Consider the following 18900-nt stretch of genomic DNA (forward strand, 5'->3'; position numbering starts at 1 on the left):
TCTCCAGGTACAAAACAGTGTAGCACGATCAACATGACTTTGAAGCTGTTTTAAGGTGAAATTGATACACAGTTAGTTTAAATTGTCAATAGACTACTTGATTTAATTGTATTTTTTTAAACTGACGATTGTTGTTTTCCCGATTCAGCAAAGAAGATAAAACGATAATATCGTCATTATTTACCAAGTGAACAGATTAAAACAGTTTCAGACGGTTAACACTGCTCTGGTCTTGTTTTATTCACAGTTATTAATGGGGTCAGATGAGGCTACAGATGCAAAATATGTAATCAGCAAAATGGAGTCACGATGATTCTAGCTACAGTAACAACACACAAAATGCATGAATAAAAACCAAACATACAGTATTTTGGGGGGAAAAACAAATCGCCTCCAGCAGTGGCGAGACTAAAACAATGTCGTCCTTATGACATGTTGGGAACGATACAAATGTATTATAGGCAAATCAGACATTTTAAGTGACAGATGTGACTGACAAACACCGTGACAGGTCGAATCAGGAGGAAAAGCCAAACCATTTTTACGCTGACTCAATGTTAAGCGTCACTTTTTCTTTTCGTGCAACCCGATGAGGGTTTGTGGTTGTGTGTGTGTGTGGTGTGTTTTCAGGAACCAATCAGAGACATCCAGTCCGGGAAGTTTCCTATCTCACCGGTCTCATTCAACTGTTGCCGTCCGTGTATCAGAGCGAGATTGTAGCGCAGGCGCATTTTACGCTGAGGAAGCAAAGATCCAGAAATTATATGAGTCAGGCAGAGTGCGGACCTCCGCCAAGGTCAAACAATTATACGGTCATCAAGATTTGCGGAACTCGTTGAGTAAAGTAGTAGTAAATGTATCCAGCAAAATAACTGAGAAACGTAGATGAAAATACTGCATTTACTCAAATATTTGTACTGCAGTATAGCGTCCCTGCCTCAATTCAGGGCAGGGAGTGTTGTCCATGTGAATGAATAAACACCGCACCTCAAATAATACTAATAATAATACAAATAAATAATGACTCATACCAACATGTGTCACGATAGACATCTTTACTACAACACATACAGAGCCTATTCCTTACCCTTTGTAATAACAGAGTAATGACACAATTACATTTGAACAGAAGTCACTGCATCAATTGTGCTGCGCTTTCTGGTATATTAGTCGTTCTTTGCAGAGGATATATGACAGTGAGTACTGTTATAGTGTCTGTCAACATGTGCTACTGCACACTTTGTGTCCAATCTGTTGCTTAAAGGGTTATAGCACTGTAAGACAGATGCTATTTTGTCTTAGCATTTAGCTAGCGGACTGAAAGTTAAGCTATGTGGTTGTGTTAAACACAAGGTGCAATTCTCTTGATTTTATGTTTAGTATGACAGTAAACTTCAATTCGTAGAGGCAATAAACAGTTTGAAGCCTCTTTTTTGAAGAATTTTTCACTATTTGCCAAAGTGCTGCTTACTGTGAAGTGAGTTGAGTTCACTCGGCGCTCGTATCTTAAGTCTGCCCTCGCAAGTCAAGTCAGCCGTATCTTAAGGCACAACTGCACCGACGTTTGACCTACCCTGTATAGTTTATGTTTAATATTATCATAAGAATGTATTTGTATACATTCATTCCTTCCCCTAAATAAATGCCTCTGGCACGACATGAACTACAGGTTTAATTATTTTTGTCTTTTGTATTTTCAAAATCAAACCACATGAAAGATGAGGCCGGCGAGACCCTAGTGAGGATGAACGGTTCGGAAAATGAATGAATGAATGAAAGATGAGCTGACTCACCTTGTGTGGATTAGCTAACAGGATGACCTGGGCAATGGCAGGCGGGGGCAGGAGGGGGTTGTATGGAGGCCAGGTGTGTTTTAGATGAAGGTTGAAGTTTCACCGACATGGTCTACAGGGCAAAAAAAAAAAAAAAAAAAAGCGAAGTTGACACGGCCCTCCTCCCTCCTTGGATACTTTGGTGTTTGAAGTGTTTTCACCTTTGGGACAGCGGCTTGAAACATTAAATCTTTCACCTCCAGGGAGGAAGTGTTCACTGTGGAGATGACGACCACGGCCACGCCAGGATGACCGGGCGGCGAGTCCCTGGCGAAATGAAGCGAGACGTGGATGCCACCCTGGTCAAATATAGTGATGGGCTCGAGCTGACCTGTGAAAAGAAGTTGACACGCTTTACAATAACTTCCTGAGAAGGACTGAAAAACAAGACTCGCTAATAGAGAATTGTCAATTGAGAATTATATAGAACAGTAATTCTAAGCGTGGTACATGAAAGAATCACTGCTTAAGTGCAGTTCAGTCGTATTCAACTTTTAAGTTCAAGACATTTGAATTTAATTTTTGAGAACTGTTTGTTTTTAAACACTTGCTTAGGTCCATCTTTTTTTTTACTCTTCTGTGCAGTGCATTGTCATTGAATCATTACTTAAGTACATTTCTTACTTTCCTATATTTAAGTAGTGTCAATGTTCTCTGCATAATGTTATAGTGGGTTATAAATAATATTAAATATATATTTTTAGGAATAAAAGTTCTATCTTGTTTTTGATGAACACTTTAGCCTTAGGCGTTTTATAAAAATGTATCTTTACCTAAATTGGCCCATCTGTCTGATTTAAAATGTGGCCCTTCACCAATGAAGTTTGCCCAGCCCTGTGATAAACGTACTAGACTTTATGGTCTCCATGGGAACAAAGACATTTTTCAGTACATGCTGCGGAGAAGCGGCGTCTTCTGAAGGTGCTGGGAGTTGAGAGGAACATGAAAATGAGCCTAAACTTGTGAACTGTTGATTCTGTGACCTGACAGAAGGCAAAAAAAAAGGGGCAATGACAAACAAAATATAACTTGTCATGTACAGAAAATTGTCACGTCCGGGTTGAGTTTGCCATGTTCACCATATGTTTATTTCATTTGCCGAAGCAGAACCGTTTTCCCCGCATCCACGGGCTCTCAGTGAAGGACCCCTCTCTTTATTCATGCCATCGACTGCTCCACTGAGCTGTAGGGAAAAATATGTATTATATATATATATATATATATATATATATATATATATATTTGAAATCTAATAATATCACATCAGAGCCTTGAACTTCCTGTTATAATTCTTACCTGCATCAGCTCATCATAATATGACTTTGGAGAAAGTAGAAATAACTCTAGAATCAAAGGGCATGACAAAGTTAGACGGAAACTACAAGAATCACACCGTAATGTTGTGAAAATAGGTACAACTCAATAAATCAGAATAGTGTCAACAGCTTAATTTAGTTAGTTAGTTAATTAGGCAGGAGTTTGCCCTCTGAAAAGTATTTTCCAAAGTGTTTAATGAATCTACATAGTGTATGAGTACTGCAATAAATTGACTTTTCTACCATAATCTAATTAATTGAGATGTACCTGTAAGGTTGTATTTTTGTGAGATGAAAAATATATTTTTTTAGATGTTGGAATATTATGAGAATATGTTTGCCATTTTGCAAGGTAAAAAGACTAAAAAAGTTGCAATCTTAAGAAAATAAACCCATATTTTGGCAAGTACTACAGTGAATACACGTTGTAACTCTCTCACTTTTACGTTTAGTTTGACATGAAACTTCAACTGGAAGTGGCAATAAAAAGCTTGAGGACTTTTTTTGAAGAACTGTTCACGTTCTGCCTAACTGCTGCTAGTTGTGAAGTGAGTTGAGTTACCTCCAGCCATACAGCTCTCATATCTGAAATTTTTGCCCACACGTCAAAGCAAAAACTCAGCTGAACGATAGCTCATATCTCCAAAACTGGTAACTCGGGTTACTCGTACCTCAAGGCATCATCGAATGTTGTCATATTGAGAGAATAATAAACTAATTTTAGAATTTTTAATCTAAAAAAATACTACTTTATTCTCATAGTAGTCTGTCTTTTTATCTTGAAAACTTACTTTGTTGTTGTAATATTATAACTATTTTATCTTGAAAAAAAGTATGATTTTATTCTCACTGTATTGTGATATTTCATTTAAAAAAAATACAATCTTATTTTAGTAATATTGCAACATTTTTCCCTGAAAATATACAACTTTTTTTCTCCCCCCCCAAAATTTTTTTCCTCAAAATTCTTTTCAGTGTAGCCCTAATATTCATTTGCAACCAAAACACAATACAAAGTATTTTTAAATCTGGAGAATTATTTCTTTAATATAACACGATAAACTATTGAGGGTTAAGAGGAAAATTAGTATAACCTCTGATCTATGGGACATCTTGGACTAGGTATAATTCAAAATCAGTAGTAGTGGCAGTTTTTGCGCAATATGTGCGGCTGTCGCTTCACTACAGCTAGAGTGAGAAAAAAAAAACCATGCAGACGTGCCTGATCGTGGAGGGTTCTGCTCAGTTGCGGAGTTGCAGGTGCTTTCCAGAGAAGAGGAAAAGAGAGGTGACGAGGACTGAAAGGACAAAGGCGAGTTGGCTTTTCTGTCAGTCTGAGGCGAGTCGAGAGCCGAGAGGTCGATGAGATGGTAGCTCTTGATCTCTCTGGGACTCGCAGCAGCTACAATAAGAACACTCGGTCAAATAACATTAACAACAAATCAGCAGTTCACTAATGTGACATTATACGGCCTCACTCCTGTTTTTTTCTGTCACCGCTTCTTTACTTTTACTTCTTCCGTTACACTCCCGCCTCCCAGTTCGTTCCTTGTAGGCATTCACGACCAGCGTGAGATCGTCGTTGGCTGCCAGGATTTGCGTCAGGGCCTCGTCGTCATCCACCGTGTCGCTAGCCAGTCGGAAAAGGCTCGGCCTCAGACGCTCGCAGCTCTCATACAAGACCTGAAATATAGAAGACAAACAGTAGCTGATAAATATTTAAGACTATTGGGAAAAAAAGGAGCTGATCTTTTACAGCAGAATTTTCCATTCTTTTGATCTGGACATTGCAGGGTTTTGCCTATGATTGGATAATTGACATTGACGCCTCATACGGCTCAGTACCTTCTTTAAACCGGCCCATCATCAAAAGTGATGTACCTAATATTTATTGCATTACTTTAACTGTTTTCTTCCCTAAAATGTGTTAATCAAAATGTATTCATTCACTTCTCATGAAATTATTGGTTAATTGATATTGCGAAGAAAAACAATATAGAAAAATGAACACATTCACATTTGCAATTACAGTAAAACAAATTTAGAAATAATTTATTGGTTAGATTCAGAAAAATATTAGTGAAATAATTATATTAAATATTTCAATATGCGTTGGAATCTTTTTAAATAACTGGTTCATCAATTTACTGCTCATAACAAAATAAAAACAATTTATTAAATCATTGGTTAATTATACTGTAATACATACAGTTCTAGTATTGAATTGTGCAGCAGTAGGTGAAAAATAGTAATGTTACTACCTTTAATTCGTCACTGGGCTGGAAAGCCACTTCAGTGTGCTCGTCCAACATCTCCCTGAGCTGCTTGGTGCTGCTCTCCACCGCCTTCAGAGTTGATTCACGCTTTGATGCTTTCTCTGCCTTCTCCTGCTCCTAACCAAGACACAAACACAACTGTTTTAATAAAACGAAACAAAAAACAAAATAAAAACACAGATAAGTGTGTGCTGTATGGCGTCGTTCATAAGTGGCCTCACCTCTTTCATTGTGCTTTTAATGAGCCTGTTGGCAGTCTCCAGGTCTTTGGGCACATCCACTTTTTAATAATCTGGCTAAGAGCTGAGAGGAAAGAAAAAAAGCAGGATGACTACTAAAGTAATGGGGAAAACCTCCTCTAATGCACACACAAACGTGCATATACATACCGTTGCCTTGTCCTCTTGGTCAAAAACGGAGTCTGTGGCTCTTTGAGGTGGAGGGGCCATTGTGACTGTATCTGGTAGTTTGGGATCCTTTTTTATGATGCCTAAAATAAGCATATTGCATCAAGGATGTAAAAATTAATTATGTGACCGTGTGAGACTTCCTAAGGCATTGTGCAGCACCTTGTTTCTTGAGCATAGAGTAGGCGTCCTGAATCTTTGTTTCGTCTTTGAGCCAGAGCGTCCAACCATAAAGAACCTGAGTCAGTCTGTCTTTAACTGTCTGGGCAGTCCAGGAACCAAAGTACTGAGAACAGAGGAAGTTGGCCAAGTCAGAACAAAACTGACCAAACTACGGTTACGTGTTGAGTGCCCTGGAGTCATACAACTGAGGTCATTTTGATGTGCGTTTTGCTTTTTAGTAGGCCTTTTCTTCCGGTTTTGCAATCCCATTCTAAAAAAAAAAAAAAACAATAATATGACCTCAGATGAGACGTCAGCATATCGCTGCGAGACCTAAGCGTACCTCATGAGAGCTCAGTACAACGAGCATCAAGGAATCAACTGTAGCCTACATGTTTGTTTTTTTTATTTTGTATTTATTCCAAAAAGGAGCAGATTCAACAAGGAGTGTTAAGAGAAGAAGACTACACTTATCATAGTTTAAGTAGTTTTTACATATCAGAGTGGTTAACTTCTTTTTGTACTTGTGTGACAAGTACAAATGGTTAAGAAAAAAAACCTTACATGTGAGGAGCATCTATGATGTCAGTCTGTGAGTATTATTGTATGCACGTGTTGCTACCATTGGTGTTCAAATGTAAGTTCCTAAGCTGATAGCAATGCTAATTTCGGTAACTCGTCTATGGTGTTTCCCATTTTATGTTACCATTAAGCTAGTGAAGTTATTGGCTTGGTTAACTACACATGTAATTCGTTGCTTCATGTTTAGTTTTACAGTCAACTTAAACTGTGAATGGCGATACAAGCATGACGCAAGCACTCTATTTTGAAGAATTGTTCACCATCTGCCAAATTGCTGCTTGTTTTGAAATTCACTCACGCTCGTTTTTCAAATTTTTGCTCGCAACTTCAGACGAAAGCTCATTAGAGCAATGGCTGGTATCTCAAAAAACTTCCAAGTCGAGGTATCACTACTTCTGTTTCCGTGATTTGCTTTTGAAAAAGTTGTTTCAAAATCTAAAGGTGGTCGACCAGTGTCCCAAAACTCATTGCTTCCTGCCTTAGAAGTTACAATCTAATGTTAATTCCTGCACTTCATCCGAGCACCAGCATGGAGCCTAACCTTTGGCGTCAAAACTTTGATGAGCTCGTTGAGGAATCGAAACTTGGCCGCTTCTCCGTGGAACCTCTTGCCACAGTTATTCATGCATGCCTCAAGAACCTGGGAACAAAGCAGCAGCGACAGATCACTCCAAACTGAACAGAATGAGCAAACGTTACATCCTCTTGAACAAACTAAACTGCACGGAGAGCCGTGCTGCTGGATGTCACATGGCTGTCAGAAGATCCTGGGAGTGACACTAAAAGTGGAACAACAACGGAAATCCATCGTGTTCAGGCCAACGTGATAAAAGTTAGTCGCACATATTATTCACAGACCCCCTGCTGCGCACGAACAAAAGGCAATGGTTACATGTGTCCTGACACTCTCCTATATGCAAACACATCTACTCCAGTTTTATCATTTTCAGAGTCAAGGAGAAGCCAGCGCTTCTCCCTGTTGATGAGAGCATTTTGTGGATATGTGAATATGCTAAAAGATTTCAGAGAATTACGAGATTAGCCCCCTCCTGAAGCGATTGCAGTTTCCCTAACTTGTGTGCGTGTGTCAACACAAAGCAGAGTAGCATTCAAATAAACTCACAATGTGCCAAATCAAGGGTGTATTTATGCTGAAGTCAGCTGGAAAGGGCGCTAGGACTATCACCGAGGCAGAACAACATGAAGTCGCGTAGCTGCCAGGTACATAAACATGGACACACACAACACTGTGGAGTCATCCAATATCAGAATCTATTGGAATGCTGATTATCATTAAAGTGAAATACTGCGCAGGAAATTCATTTACAACATGCGTTACGACTCCACACTTGAATTCATCTAAGAGACGGTTGATGTGCTTTGGTGCTGCTGTTTTGGTTAGCAACAGAGTTAATCAGGCTCACTCATTGACTCTTTAACGTTCGCATGTGAACCATAGCTAGCACATCTGCCTCACAGTTCTGAGGACCGGGGTTCAAATCCCGCTCCCGCCTGTGTGGAGTTTGCATGTTCTCCCAGTGCCTGCGTGGGTTTTCTCCGGGCATTCCGGTTTCCTCCCACATCCCAAAAACATGCGTGGTAGGTTGATTGAAGACTCTAAATTGCCCTTAGTTGTGAATGTGCACGCGAATGGTTGTTTGTTTCTATGTGCCCTGTGATTGGCTGGCGACCAGTTCAGGGTCGCTCTATCCCTGTGAGGATAGAGCGGTACAGAAAATGTAGCGTCCAAAAATACACTGAGGTTTCGATTACTTACAGTCAGAGCTTGTAGAGCCTCTTTTTCTTGGGGAGACTGGATTTTATGAGCAAGAAGACTGAGAGCCACCTGTGGACTGACACAAACAAAATAAAATATACTGTAAAATATAGCAGACATGCTAAGGCACGAAAAACAGGATTCATGCACGTTTCCCGAGATCAGATTCAAGCACTATCTGAGCACAGTCGAGATCAATTTTTAAGTACTTTCAAGCATCTTACAGCTGTAGAAAATATCATATTACCAGATAAACTCGTATCTAGGTAAGCCTGCCCACTTCTTTACGATCTCTTTGTTTAGTGAACACATCAACTGTGTGGATGCAAACATCAGTTTCACTTGGGAAACCATCAAAGACAACACATTACCGTTTTTGGACTACAAAAACCTACCCGGACAGACCGCTACCAGTTTGAAAGAGGTGTGAAAGAAGCAATCGATGTCAAAATAAATAAAAAAAGTTCCTCTCTAAACAAAGGAGATTTGCAGCATCACGTATTGTCTGCTTACAACAATTTCCTGACATCTCTCCCCCACAAGAGAGTCTCACTCTATGGAAAGAGTGCCCACTAATGAGCTGACACCAGGCACGTGAATGACCGGTTGGTATGCAGGACGGTCGTTCACCAGCCACGCCTGGCAACAACAACAACCCCATTGTGACCACCCCCACTGGACACATGAATAGAGAGACGACACGCTTAAATATTTAGAGGTGAAACATCTTCGACAAACAACAACAGTCTTGTTGCCTCGATTAAACCTTTTTGGATTACCATGACCTGGATTACTGAGAAACTACGCAGCCTTGCATCAAAGATGAAAGACGTTGTTTTTGTGGCGCGCCTCACACTTGGATGGGATTTCGTAACGGAGCAATATGTCAACATGGAAGTGAGGCAACGTCGTCGCGCTTCAACCGTAAACCCGAATTCACCGCGCACATGTGAAAACATCAACAGGAGTTCAGAGCTCGTTCGAACACTCTGCTCACCCATCAGCCTCCTTGTTGACCAATTGAAAGAAGGCCTGGATGCAGTCCCATCTGTCCTCCTGGTTGTTTGGGTCCGTGGACCTGTCTGGACAAGAGAAAAGTGTTAAAACACAACAACCACTCTGAGATTATTAAACAATTATAATTACCTAATAATATATACAGTATAATGACGTGACATAATGAGGAAGTGAAAACATAAGACCCACAAAAGGTTCCTCACTATTCTGTCAAATTCTCTTACTATTAATAACTTACTTATTGTAGAAAATGTTTAACATCTTAACTACATCCCAACATTATGTCCTTTGGTAAAGTTAGTTATTGTGAAATAGCAGTTTATACTTTACCAGTTATTTATGCGAAATACAATGTTCTAACCGTTTAAAGAAAAAAGGTTTCTCTGTTGTTGAGACAAAAAGAAGGAAACAAAACCTTTACATTACTTTCAGACAAGTACAGTTGCGTTCACCGTTTACCTATAGGTGAACTTTACTTGTGATACTGATTTCCACATATAGTGTTATATTTTTAAGTACCTGAATAATAGAAATTCTGTAATTGCCTCATAAAATAAATAAAATCATGAACGTTGGCTCAACTTTCATAATACCCCTGACATGAACCAACTTCCTGTTACAACCGTCTGCGGTTTCCACCAATATTTCCAATACGTAACACCTTTCGATGACAAATGCACGAAATCAATCGAATTATTTGCGTTGTTAGTCCCAAGCAAACGGTCCAAAACATTCATTTACGCGGATGTCACGAGTCGTGACGCGAACGCAGCAGACGCCACGAGGAGATGCGTTCACAGACATCGCGTCAAAACTGGAACGCAAAGCACGAAAGCAACCACTAAAAAGTCAACCAAACTCTTAGTTATACTCACTGAGCCACGACTCCAAAGTTGGATGGCTTTCGTCGTTCGCCATGGCCGCTTTTCTGCTTGCTGCAACGTCCGCGGTAGTTTTTGAGAAGCCCGGTAGATGTCGACGTGTGTGAGACTGTAAAAAAAAAAAAAAAAAGTGTCACTCGTGGGAAGCGAAGATGTCAAACTGGCTTACCCGCGACGACATGTGACACTCACACCGCATTCACTAGTCACACTCATGTGTACACTCGATACACACTCCCACACACGAGTTGCCCTACTTAGCTACAAAAGTCTAACTTAACACGACTGAAACGGTCCTGTACGTGAGGTCCTCGTTTTACGACGCAGTTACACAGCGGCGACGCCAATATTTGTGTACGTAAATCAGAACGCGCCGTAGTCTACCACTAACCTAATATTATGCAGTTGTTGGGTCGTAAATACAGGAAATATAGCGTCGGCTTGGGCTAAAATTAATTTGATGGTAAGAAAGGAAATAAGGGAGCAAGGAATTAGGGTTGACGTAGGAAGTAAGGGTGATGAACTAAGGAAGGTAGGAGAACCGAACCAAGGGTGAATGAAAGGAAGGATAGAATGAAGTAAAAAAGAAAGTGAGGCAGGAATTACGGTTTTGGAGAGTGAAAGGAAGGATGAAAGGAGGGCAGGGTGAGGGGAGGGAGGAGAAGATGTACGAAAGGGAGGGTGGGTTGAAAGGGGGGACAGATGGAAGTAGGAAAGAGGAGGAGGTTGAAAGGAAGGATAAAAAATATGAAATAAAGGAAAGGAGGAAAAAAGGGAGCAAGGGTGGATGCAGGAATAGGTTCACTGCCACTTTCAGGGTCAACACACACACAAAACCACACCCACTCTTGAAACCCTAACTACAAACCCCCAACCAAGACTATAAATCCTATCTTGAAACCCTTGTATCAATTTAAGAGACGAAACTGTTAATGCAATTGCAATTAATAACTGCAGACGCAAAACAAAAAGAAACAAATCGCACACCCTGTATTTGTTTTTGTATCCCGTGAGCACGTGTTCTTATGCCGCTGCACAAGCTCAAGCACCGTGTGCAATTCATCATCTTCAAATGATTATATTTTTTTTCAAATAAAAACACTCCTATACTATAATCATAAAAAAATGAATAAAAGTGAGTGCGGCAATAATGGAACATGACTTCTTGTGCTGCGTGAGCACGTATTCTTACGCCGCTGCGCAAACTAGTTCGTTGCGTGACTACCCACTGTGGTAACACTCCTCGTACAAAAGTAACCATACTTTTACACTTGTCACTAAAGTCATAAATCCCTTTTAGTCCATTTTTCTGTATAGAGCAAAGGCAGACACATAACGAGTTGTCTCGTACAGTTTTGACGCTGCAATTTTAATCAACACTCACCAATTATCTCATCGCACTTCCATTCTAATCGCACTTGTCACACTCATGACATGCTACGGTAAATACAGTAGATCGCACCCAATTGCACACAGAGTCGTGCACCGATTTACATGTGAATAATTAATAACTTTATTACTTATTTCAGCAGTTCATTTTGCTTGTGTCATAGTTAGTGTCAGTTATAAGCTCCTAGATGAAGGCCTCATCCTGGACAGAGGACCTTGTGGTTGTCGTGGTTGGGCGCTGGCTAGCTGGTCTCATCGAGCAGAAGAAGCTTCCGGAACCGATGGAGGGTCTCCGCAGGCCCCAAAGCCACCATCATCTCTGCGACACTGGGTCCTTGCTGCAAAGCCAAGAGAGAAAGAGAGAGAGAGAGAGAGAGAGAGAGAGAGAGAGAGAGAGAGAGAGAGAGCAAAGGATGAATCAAACCAAACGCAAGCAATTCAAAATATATTTCCTCTTGAAATTTTGTCACTCTGGCAGCTGAGTCAGTGTAGGAATTGTATTATTGTCATCATATATGTGCTATTTAAAGGGAATATATGATGGTAAACTGACTTTTAAGTGCTTTTATACAAATAATTGGATCACTGGAGTGCCTGCCCACTCATGAAGGGTGAAATTAAATGACCAAATACATCTTTTGGGGCTATATGGAATATTTTTAGAATTGAGTATTCTACCAATTCTATATTTCTATATCCAAATCTATATGTGCTCTGCAATTGACTGGCGAACAGTCAAGGGTAAAGTCTGCAGGTTCCAGCTCACCCGAGGCCCTAATGAAGATAAGTAGAAGAGAAAAGAGATGAAAATGAAAAAAAAAAGCCAAACTAACTGAACTCAACTATGTAGCGTACAAATGTGTCTGTCTTCACTTACCTGCAGTCCACTGAGAGTCAGTCGTAAGAGCTTCATCACGTGTCTGTATTTGGTGCCTTTGGTTTGCTTGGCCATTGTCTTTAAGTCTTTGACCAGTTGATCTACGGCTGCTCTCTCTCCCATTTTCTCCACTAATCTGCGAAACAAAGATATTCACATGACATTGATATAGCCCTGTTACTCTTGGGTGAGTTTGGTATTAAAGCCGCGTACTTAAGCGCCAGCGTGGCGACGTGCAGGGCCTCTGTGGAGAGTGCCGCCACCTGTTGGCTGGAAAAGGCAGGACGCACCCAGAGGTACGAGTAAGCGGGACTGACAAGCTCCCGCAGATAGGATATGTGACCCTGCAGAGAGAAAAATAAGTTTCAATATGATGGGCAAAGCAACTATGTGGTAAAAATACATACATTTAACGTTTTCTCTCTTTTTGCAGTTAGCCGTGGTGGTGGCAACTTCCTGGTGCATGTGAGGAAGAAGTCGTTTACCTTCCGTAAGTGTAGAACCCGCCTGATATAATCCTCATGCAGGACATCTTCATCCTGGATCTCGCCCCGGTAGGCCTCTCGGATTTGTCGCTGCAGATCCTTTATCAGAAAATTGCACTCCCGCTCGTCTTCGATACGATGCTGCAGGTGGATTCTGGGGGGAAAGAGCACGTGAGCGTGACTGCAATGCCCCACTTCAAGCTGTAGATGTCTGTAAACTGGATCACCCTAAACTTAACTAATTCAACTCAACCCATCATTATTTATAAAGAACTTTAAGAAGACAACGGTTGCACAAACAAAATAGTGTGCATAAATAAAAATCAAATATAAAACTAAATAAAAACAAGAAAACAATAAAGTCAAAAGCATTAAAAGCAAATAGAAATAGTGAATACGGTACATAAATATTAATTTTAAATACAACTATATACTATATATAATAGTTACAAAAAAAAACATTCAACCAGTCAGTGATATTAAAACACCCCCACAGCGCCTCCTCTGTGTCTTTCGACCTTATGATGGCCGCCTGCTGTTCCACCGGCGGTCTGTCGGTGGTCCCAAGGTGTATAAAGTCACGGTCAGATTCCCAAGAGGAGGAAGACAAGAAAAGCTGTATGCGCCCTTCACATTGGCATACAGGAGCTCCAGTTTTAGAACGTTTTTAAAAGAATATAAACAGGGGTGTAAAGGGAATTCCCTCACAAAATAAAATCCAAGCAGGAAATGCTAATAATGCTGATTATCTTTTATCATTACTTAATCTGTTCAAATCAGTGAAAGCAAAGGAGGAGCATAGGAAAGTTTTACTGTTGTTTAAGAAACAATAAGGTAGAAAATAGATCAAAACACCAAACAGCAACCGTGACTCACTTGTTGAACTCTGGGAGTTTTTCAAGGTCGAGCAGAGCAGAGTGCGTTGTGATCTTTGAGGGGTTAAACTCGGAAATCAGCTCACCTACCGTCCGTCCAACTCGATTGGCTGCCAAGCACAATTCAATTCGTTGTTACCAGATGACACTTTAAATGTGACGCGAGCAGACGTCACCATTAACAATTTACCACTCACTGCTGAATCCCGAGCCGCAGTTTGTGGTTATGTCTAGCAGAGCCTCCGGCAAGACGCCGTCTGTTTGGAATCTTTGGATGAATATGCCCCCCTGCCTCTTGGATAGTTTGCTGCCGTCCTTGTTGGTCAGCAGCGGCAGGTGTCCAAATGCAGGCGGCTGCCATCCGAGGGCGCGGTACATGAGGAGGTGCTTGGAGGTGGAGATCAGCCACTCGGAGCCCCGGAGTACGTGGCTGATCCTCATGTAGTGGTCGTCCACTATGTTAGCGAGGTGGTAGGTGGGGAAACCGTCTGCTTTCATAACCACGGGGTCGCCCTCCACCTGGTGGGAAGGACAAGAGAACAAAAGACAACAGGAATTTAAATGTTTCTTAAAAAATTGCCAAGATGGTTAACAAAGGTGTAATAGTGACATTTTGGACTGGAATAGTTTACTAATACCTTTTATTTTTTAGTTTTCACCAAAAAAATAAATACAAACAAACAAATATTTAAAGTCTGCCAGTGTGGCAATTGTAAAAGTAATTGTGATCTCCATGTGACCTCACCAAAACTTAAGGGCAATATCTATGAAAAAAGTGACTCGTGATGACTAAAAATATCATTAAACAGATGTGTCAAAAACTTTAGCCAAGTAGCAGCACAAGCGCCCTACCTGCGCCACCTCGTGACGATTCCACCCAAAGATGAGATCCTGGAAGGGTTCCACTCCCTCCTCGAGACGAAACCTGACCACGTGAGGCGCTCCCTGGGCCAGCTTCTCCTGAACCTGCTCGGCCCGAAGATGTCGACACCGGTTGTCATACCTGAGGAGGGAGGAAGACAAATGCCTGAATGCCAGAGTACCGCTCTCTTGTCTGAGCGGGTCGGGATAATGTGATGGAGCTACTATAACCTGGGAGTCTGTCCTGTCCTCAGGGCTTCTTTTTTGAGGAGCTCCAGCCTCTGGGGGGTGCAGAAACAGTGGTAGGCGTGACCGCTTTCCAATAGTTGCGATGCCGTCTGTCTGTAAAGGTCCAATCTTTTCGACTGCAGGTACGGACCCAACGGCCCGCCTCGGCCTGGACTCTCATCTGGAGGTATACCTTGAGGACAAAATTAGCCTTTAAAGATCTTTAATAGCAGAAATACATCACAGTTTTGTGCTACCTGCCCACTCTAGCATGTCCTCTATGGCCTCAGCAGCCCCTGGTACCAGCCTGCTTTGATCCGTGTCCTCCAGGCGCAGGATGAATGAGCCGCCGTACTTCTTGGCGAAGATGTAATTGTAGAGAGCGGTGCGGAGGCCTCCGAGGTGCAAGTAACCTGAGAAGAACAGGAAAGTAACGTGCTTACCGGTACCGCAACTCTATAAAATTTAACAAAATGTGACCACATTAAAAAAAAAAAAAAGGACATACAGGGAAAGTTTCCATTCATCTCACTCAGACACACACACACAACCGAGCGGTTTCCTCCCCAACTACTGCCCCAAAACCCAGCCACTGCCAGACCCAAACTCAGATTAACAAAAAAAAAAAAAAAGTGGATTGCGGTGCCAAAAGTCAAAACTTTTTTCAACCTCCTCCTTGACAACGCAATGTAAAGAAGACGTGAATACAGAGAGGTATGTATATGAATTTTATAGTTTTATGTGAACCGTGACCAATTTTTATTTCATATTTCTACACATTCTGTCCGTTTGTCCTGGTGTCTTTTTACTGTATGCACTTTACGATATCCACTTTAGGACAACGGATTAAATTTAGCCACTGTGCTCACTCCGACACACTTATCATGAATGCTTTTTTTCTTATGCGATTGTTGATTATTGTACATCGTCATAAAGAAACAATTACATTTTCTTGATTTTAAATCCATGAGTTAAATTAGTTTTACCTTTACCATAATGTTCTCCCTTTTTTAAACACTTCTGTTTAAGTACAGAGTGTGAGTACTTTTGAAACTTATAGTTATCATAAACATTTTCAAAAGTACATTTACTACTAGTAGATGTAGTAAAACTACAAGTATTACTACAGACCTCGGAGCAGCTCCAAATGTTTTTACCTCAGGGATAGAATAGAATAAATTGAATAGAATATAATAGTCAGTGTCACTGGAACATTGAAAATCATTTAAGCATCTCACAATTTGAAGCATTGAGGTTAAAAAAAAACAACAAAACATATATTAGCACACAATTATCAAAAATACATACTTGTTATTTTTTTCCCCCATTTTATTTTATTTTCCCGAAGTGACCTTACCTGTCGGACTTGGGGCGAACCTGACCCGTACCTCGCCTCCAGCCGTGGTGCCGCATCGTCGACTGAAGGCGGAATCAAGCTGGCGTTGAATTCGTAGTTTTGTAGCAGCGGCGGGGCAAAGAAAGACCCCGAGAGTGACTGCCCGGTTCAGGTAACAGCGGCAGGTTCGGAGCCGCGACCATGACATGTTGACCGCACTTGAGTACGTTGTGTGGCTCAACCCCTGACAAAAAAAAACGCCGTTTTAGTTTGCGTGAAGTGGCTACGCGCACAACGAAAAACTCCATTCTGCCATTACGTTAGTAAAACGCATTCAATAAAGCGTTCCAGCAATTAAAAAGGTGAGAATTTTCACTCTCATGTGAGGTTCACAGCACATACGCCGATTTGGATTCCAATTGGCTGATTTTCTTCTTCTGTATAGCCGGTTTGAGCATATTTGTTTCGTTACTGCCACATAGCGGTGAAGTCAATTACTTCACCCAATGGCTCGGTAATCAAGGTTGCCAAATATGATAACTTTCAAGTTTATTTGACTTCAGTTCCAAACTAATACATTCAATTTCAAATGATACTTTCCAGATTATGTTTTTTAAATGCAATTTTTCAAATTAAACAATCCAAATTCAAGTTATGTTTTTTGAATTGATTTTTTGAATGCAACACAGACAGACAGATCGATAGTTTCACTACTTTGAATGTGAGCAAGCGCTAAAGCAACATTGAAAATGTACTCCTGCAAAAATTATCCCATTTATTAAAAATAAATGTACCTGTAATCTGAGTCCATGTTTTTTTCTGTAACTGTACCAGATTACAGTTAATTATTATATATTTTTAAAATTCTGATTACGTGACACCGTTATGTATTCAGCTACTCCCCAAGCCAGTCCCCATATGTAGGAATGCACTCTTTGAAATGACACGACATAATAATTTATTGCAAATTACTTTATGGACCCTAAAAGTTACGGCTCATCGGCCACAGTTTGAGAACCCCTAATATATAGGAGAATGTATTAAATTTGCATTCTTTATGGAGCAGCAATAATAATAATCAATAGCAAATAGCAGTCATTTAGATTAGAGAGTAGACATAGTTGTGGCATACAAGTATGAATTAATCCTATTGTGATTCATTTAGTTTACTTTATTCCCCTTCCCCATTTTAATCTCCTCTATGTAATCTTTGTTTGAAACGCCAAATGAACCAGTTTGACCAGATTTGTTGGTACAATGCAGGCAGGTCCACGTGCACGTTAATGGGAAGTCTCAGTTACATACTGTAGGCCTACTTTCTTCCCTGCCAGTTATCAATTATAAATAATTATTCTGTATCATGTACAAAGCAATATCTGTGGTATAATTTAGCTATAGCTTTCACAGCTTCCATGAAGGTGTTATTACTCTGGATCCATAAACACAATTTCAACACAAACCGAATCCCACCCACTCCCACTTAAACCCTCCCCTTGCAGCGGACAGGTGACACCTTCCGTCTGATTATCCCGAGAGTTCACTGGTACACCTGCTTTTCAGGTGTCAACACACACGCATGCTGAAGGAACGAGGTGATTTGGTAAGACATTCAGCTTGATATTTTTCATCAATTTTAATAGAAAATGAATGATAAAAGTGACGGTTACTTCTTTTGTTATGGTGTGTATCCCTGGCAACAAAATGCCTGTAGTGGAATTCTGCATCAGGAATAACAGATTCTACCTATAAGACAGGGTTTTCAAATTAGTTTTTGTCACGGGCCATATTGTTGGCATTGTGGTCTTTATGAATGCGATACCACATAAATATTTCATCCCCTCATCATACTATTAGACATTAACAACAAATTGATAAAAAAACTAGTTTTGAAATAAGAAGTCAAGGATAATAGTTTGCTCAACTATTTTTTAAGTTACTGTGAAAAGGGGTTTAGTAATGAAAAAAAATGCTTGCAACATCTTAATGCTATTATTTATTACATATGATGATTTCAAATTTTGGTAGAGTTTAGCAATAATTTATGTAAATTGACGCACATGATTTGCTTTTGCGAGCCACATGAAATGATGTGGACGGCCAGATCTGGCCCCCGGGCCTTGATTTTGATACCTCCGGTGTAAGACGTGAGAGTGTGTACATAATCCCCTTCCATGAACTAGTTTTTTGGGGGGGGTATTTTATTTAATTAGGGACTTTTTTTTATTGTATTTGACCCCCAAAAAATCTTAGTTATGAATGAAATTCAAATTTTTATTAATTATCAAATATTTAATTAAAATATATTTAAACATACTATAGTTCATATTATAATATTATGGCTACATATGGATTAGGCATTGTATATTTGATTCCCCCCCACTTTTTTCACAGTCATTACTTAATTTGTATTAATTACTAAATATTTACTTATTTGAATATATTAACATTATTATGATATTATTCCTACATTTATGTATTATCTGTTGTAAATGCATGTACTGTATAAATTAAATATCCAGATTTTCTCTTAAAGTCAAGTAACATTCTTTAGGATTATTTTCCCTAAAATTGCAATTTTGGGAATTTAATGTTCATTATT

General features: G+C 40.1%; 3 protein-coding genes across 3 annotated transcripts in view; 1 reads left to right on the forward strand and 2 right to left on the reverse strand.

Moving 5' to 3' along the window:
* Positions 1 to 215: 215 nt before the first annotated feature.
* Positions 216 to 10588, reverse strand: LOC133477259 (ADP-ribosylation factor-binding protein GGA3-like). The gene is given in 19 exon segments (XM_061771841.1): positions 216 to 737; positions 1794 to 1862; positions 1864 to 1905; positions 1994 to 2163; positions 2682 to 2815; positions 2912 to 3015; positions 3129 to 3175; positions 4371 to 4550; positions 4657 to 4831; positions 5410 to 5541; positions 5646 to 5702; positions 5704 to 5727; positions 5814 to 5914; positions 5994 to 6117; positions 7117 to 7215; positions 8353 to 8428; positions 9350 to 9434; positions 10245 to 10359; positions 10443 to 10588. Coding segments are annotated over 19 exon segments (1869 nt in total). The 5' UTR covers positions 10467 to 10588; the 3' UTR covers positions 216 to 626.
* Positions 10589 to 11739: 1151 nt separating this feature from the next.
* ears2 (glutamyl-tRNA synthetase 2, mitochondrial) lies at positions 11740 to 16728 on the reverse strand. The gene is made up of 10 exons (XM_061771842.1): positions 16323 to 16728; positions 15223 to 15378; positions 14969 to 15158; positions 14729 to 14879; positions 14074 to 14395; positions 13878 to 13986; positions 13002 to 13155; positions 12730 to 12860; positions 12517 to 12652; positions 11740 to 11977 (listed from the first exon to the last, which is right to left on the reverse strand). Exons 1-10 carry the CDS (start codon positions 16507 to 16509, stop codon positions 11882 to 11884), a joined length of 1632 nt encoding a protein of 543 aa, XP_061627826.1. The 5' UTR covers positions 16510 to 16728; the 3' UTR covers positions 11740 to 11881.
* A 1063-nt stretch (positions 16729 to 17791) lies between these two features.
* Positions 17792 to 18900, forward strand: part of LOC133477266 (uncharacterized) — a 36837-nt gene continuing 35728 nt past the window's right edge. Inside the window, exon 1 of the mRNA XM_061771847.1 lies at positions 17792 to 17901. Coding sequence (XP_061627831.1) covers positions 17878 to 17901 — 24 coding nt within the window. The 5' untranslated portion in view covers positions 17792 to 17877. The remainder of the gene's footprint in view (positions 17902 to 18900) is intronic.

Source organism: Phyllopteryx taeniolatus, chromosome 4 (genome assembly GCF_024500385.1).
Source record: "Phyllopteryx taeniolatus isolate TA_2022b chromosome 4, UOR_Ptae_1.2, whole genome shotgun sequence".
Classification (NCBI taxonomy): domain Eukaryota; kingdom Metazoa; phylum Chordata; class Actinopteri; order Syngnathiformes; family Syngnathidae; genus Phyllopteryx; species Phyllopteryx taeniolatus.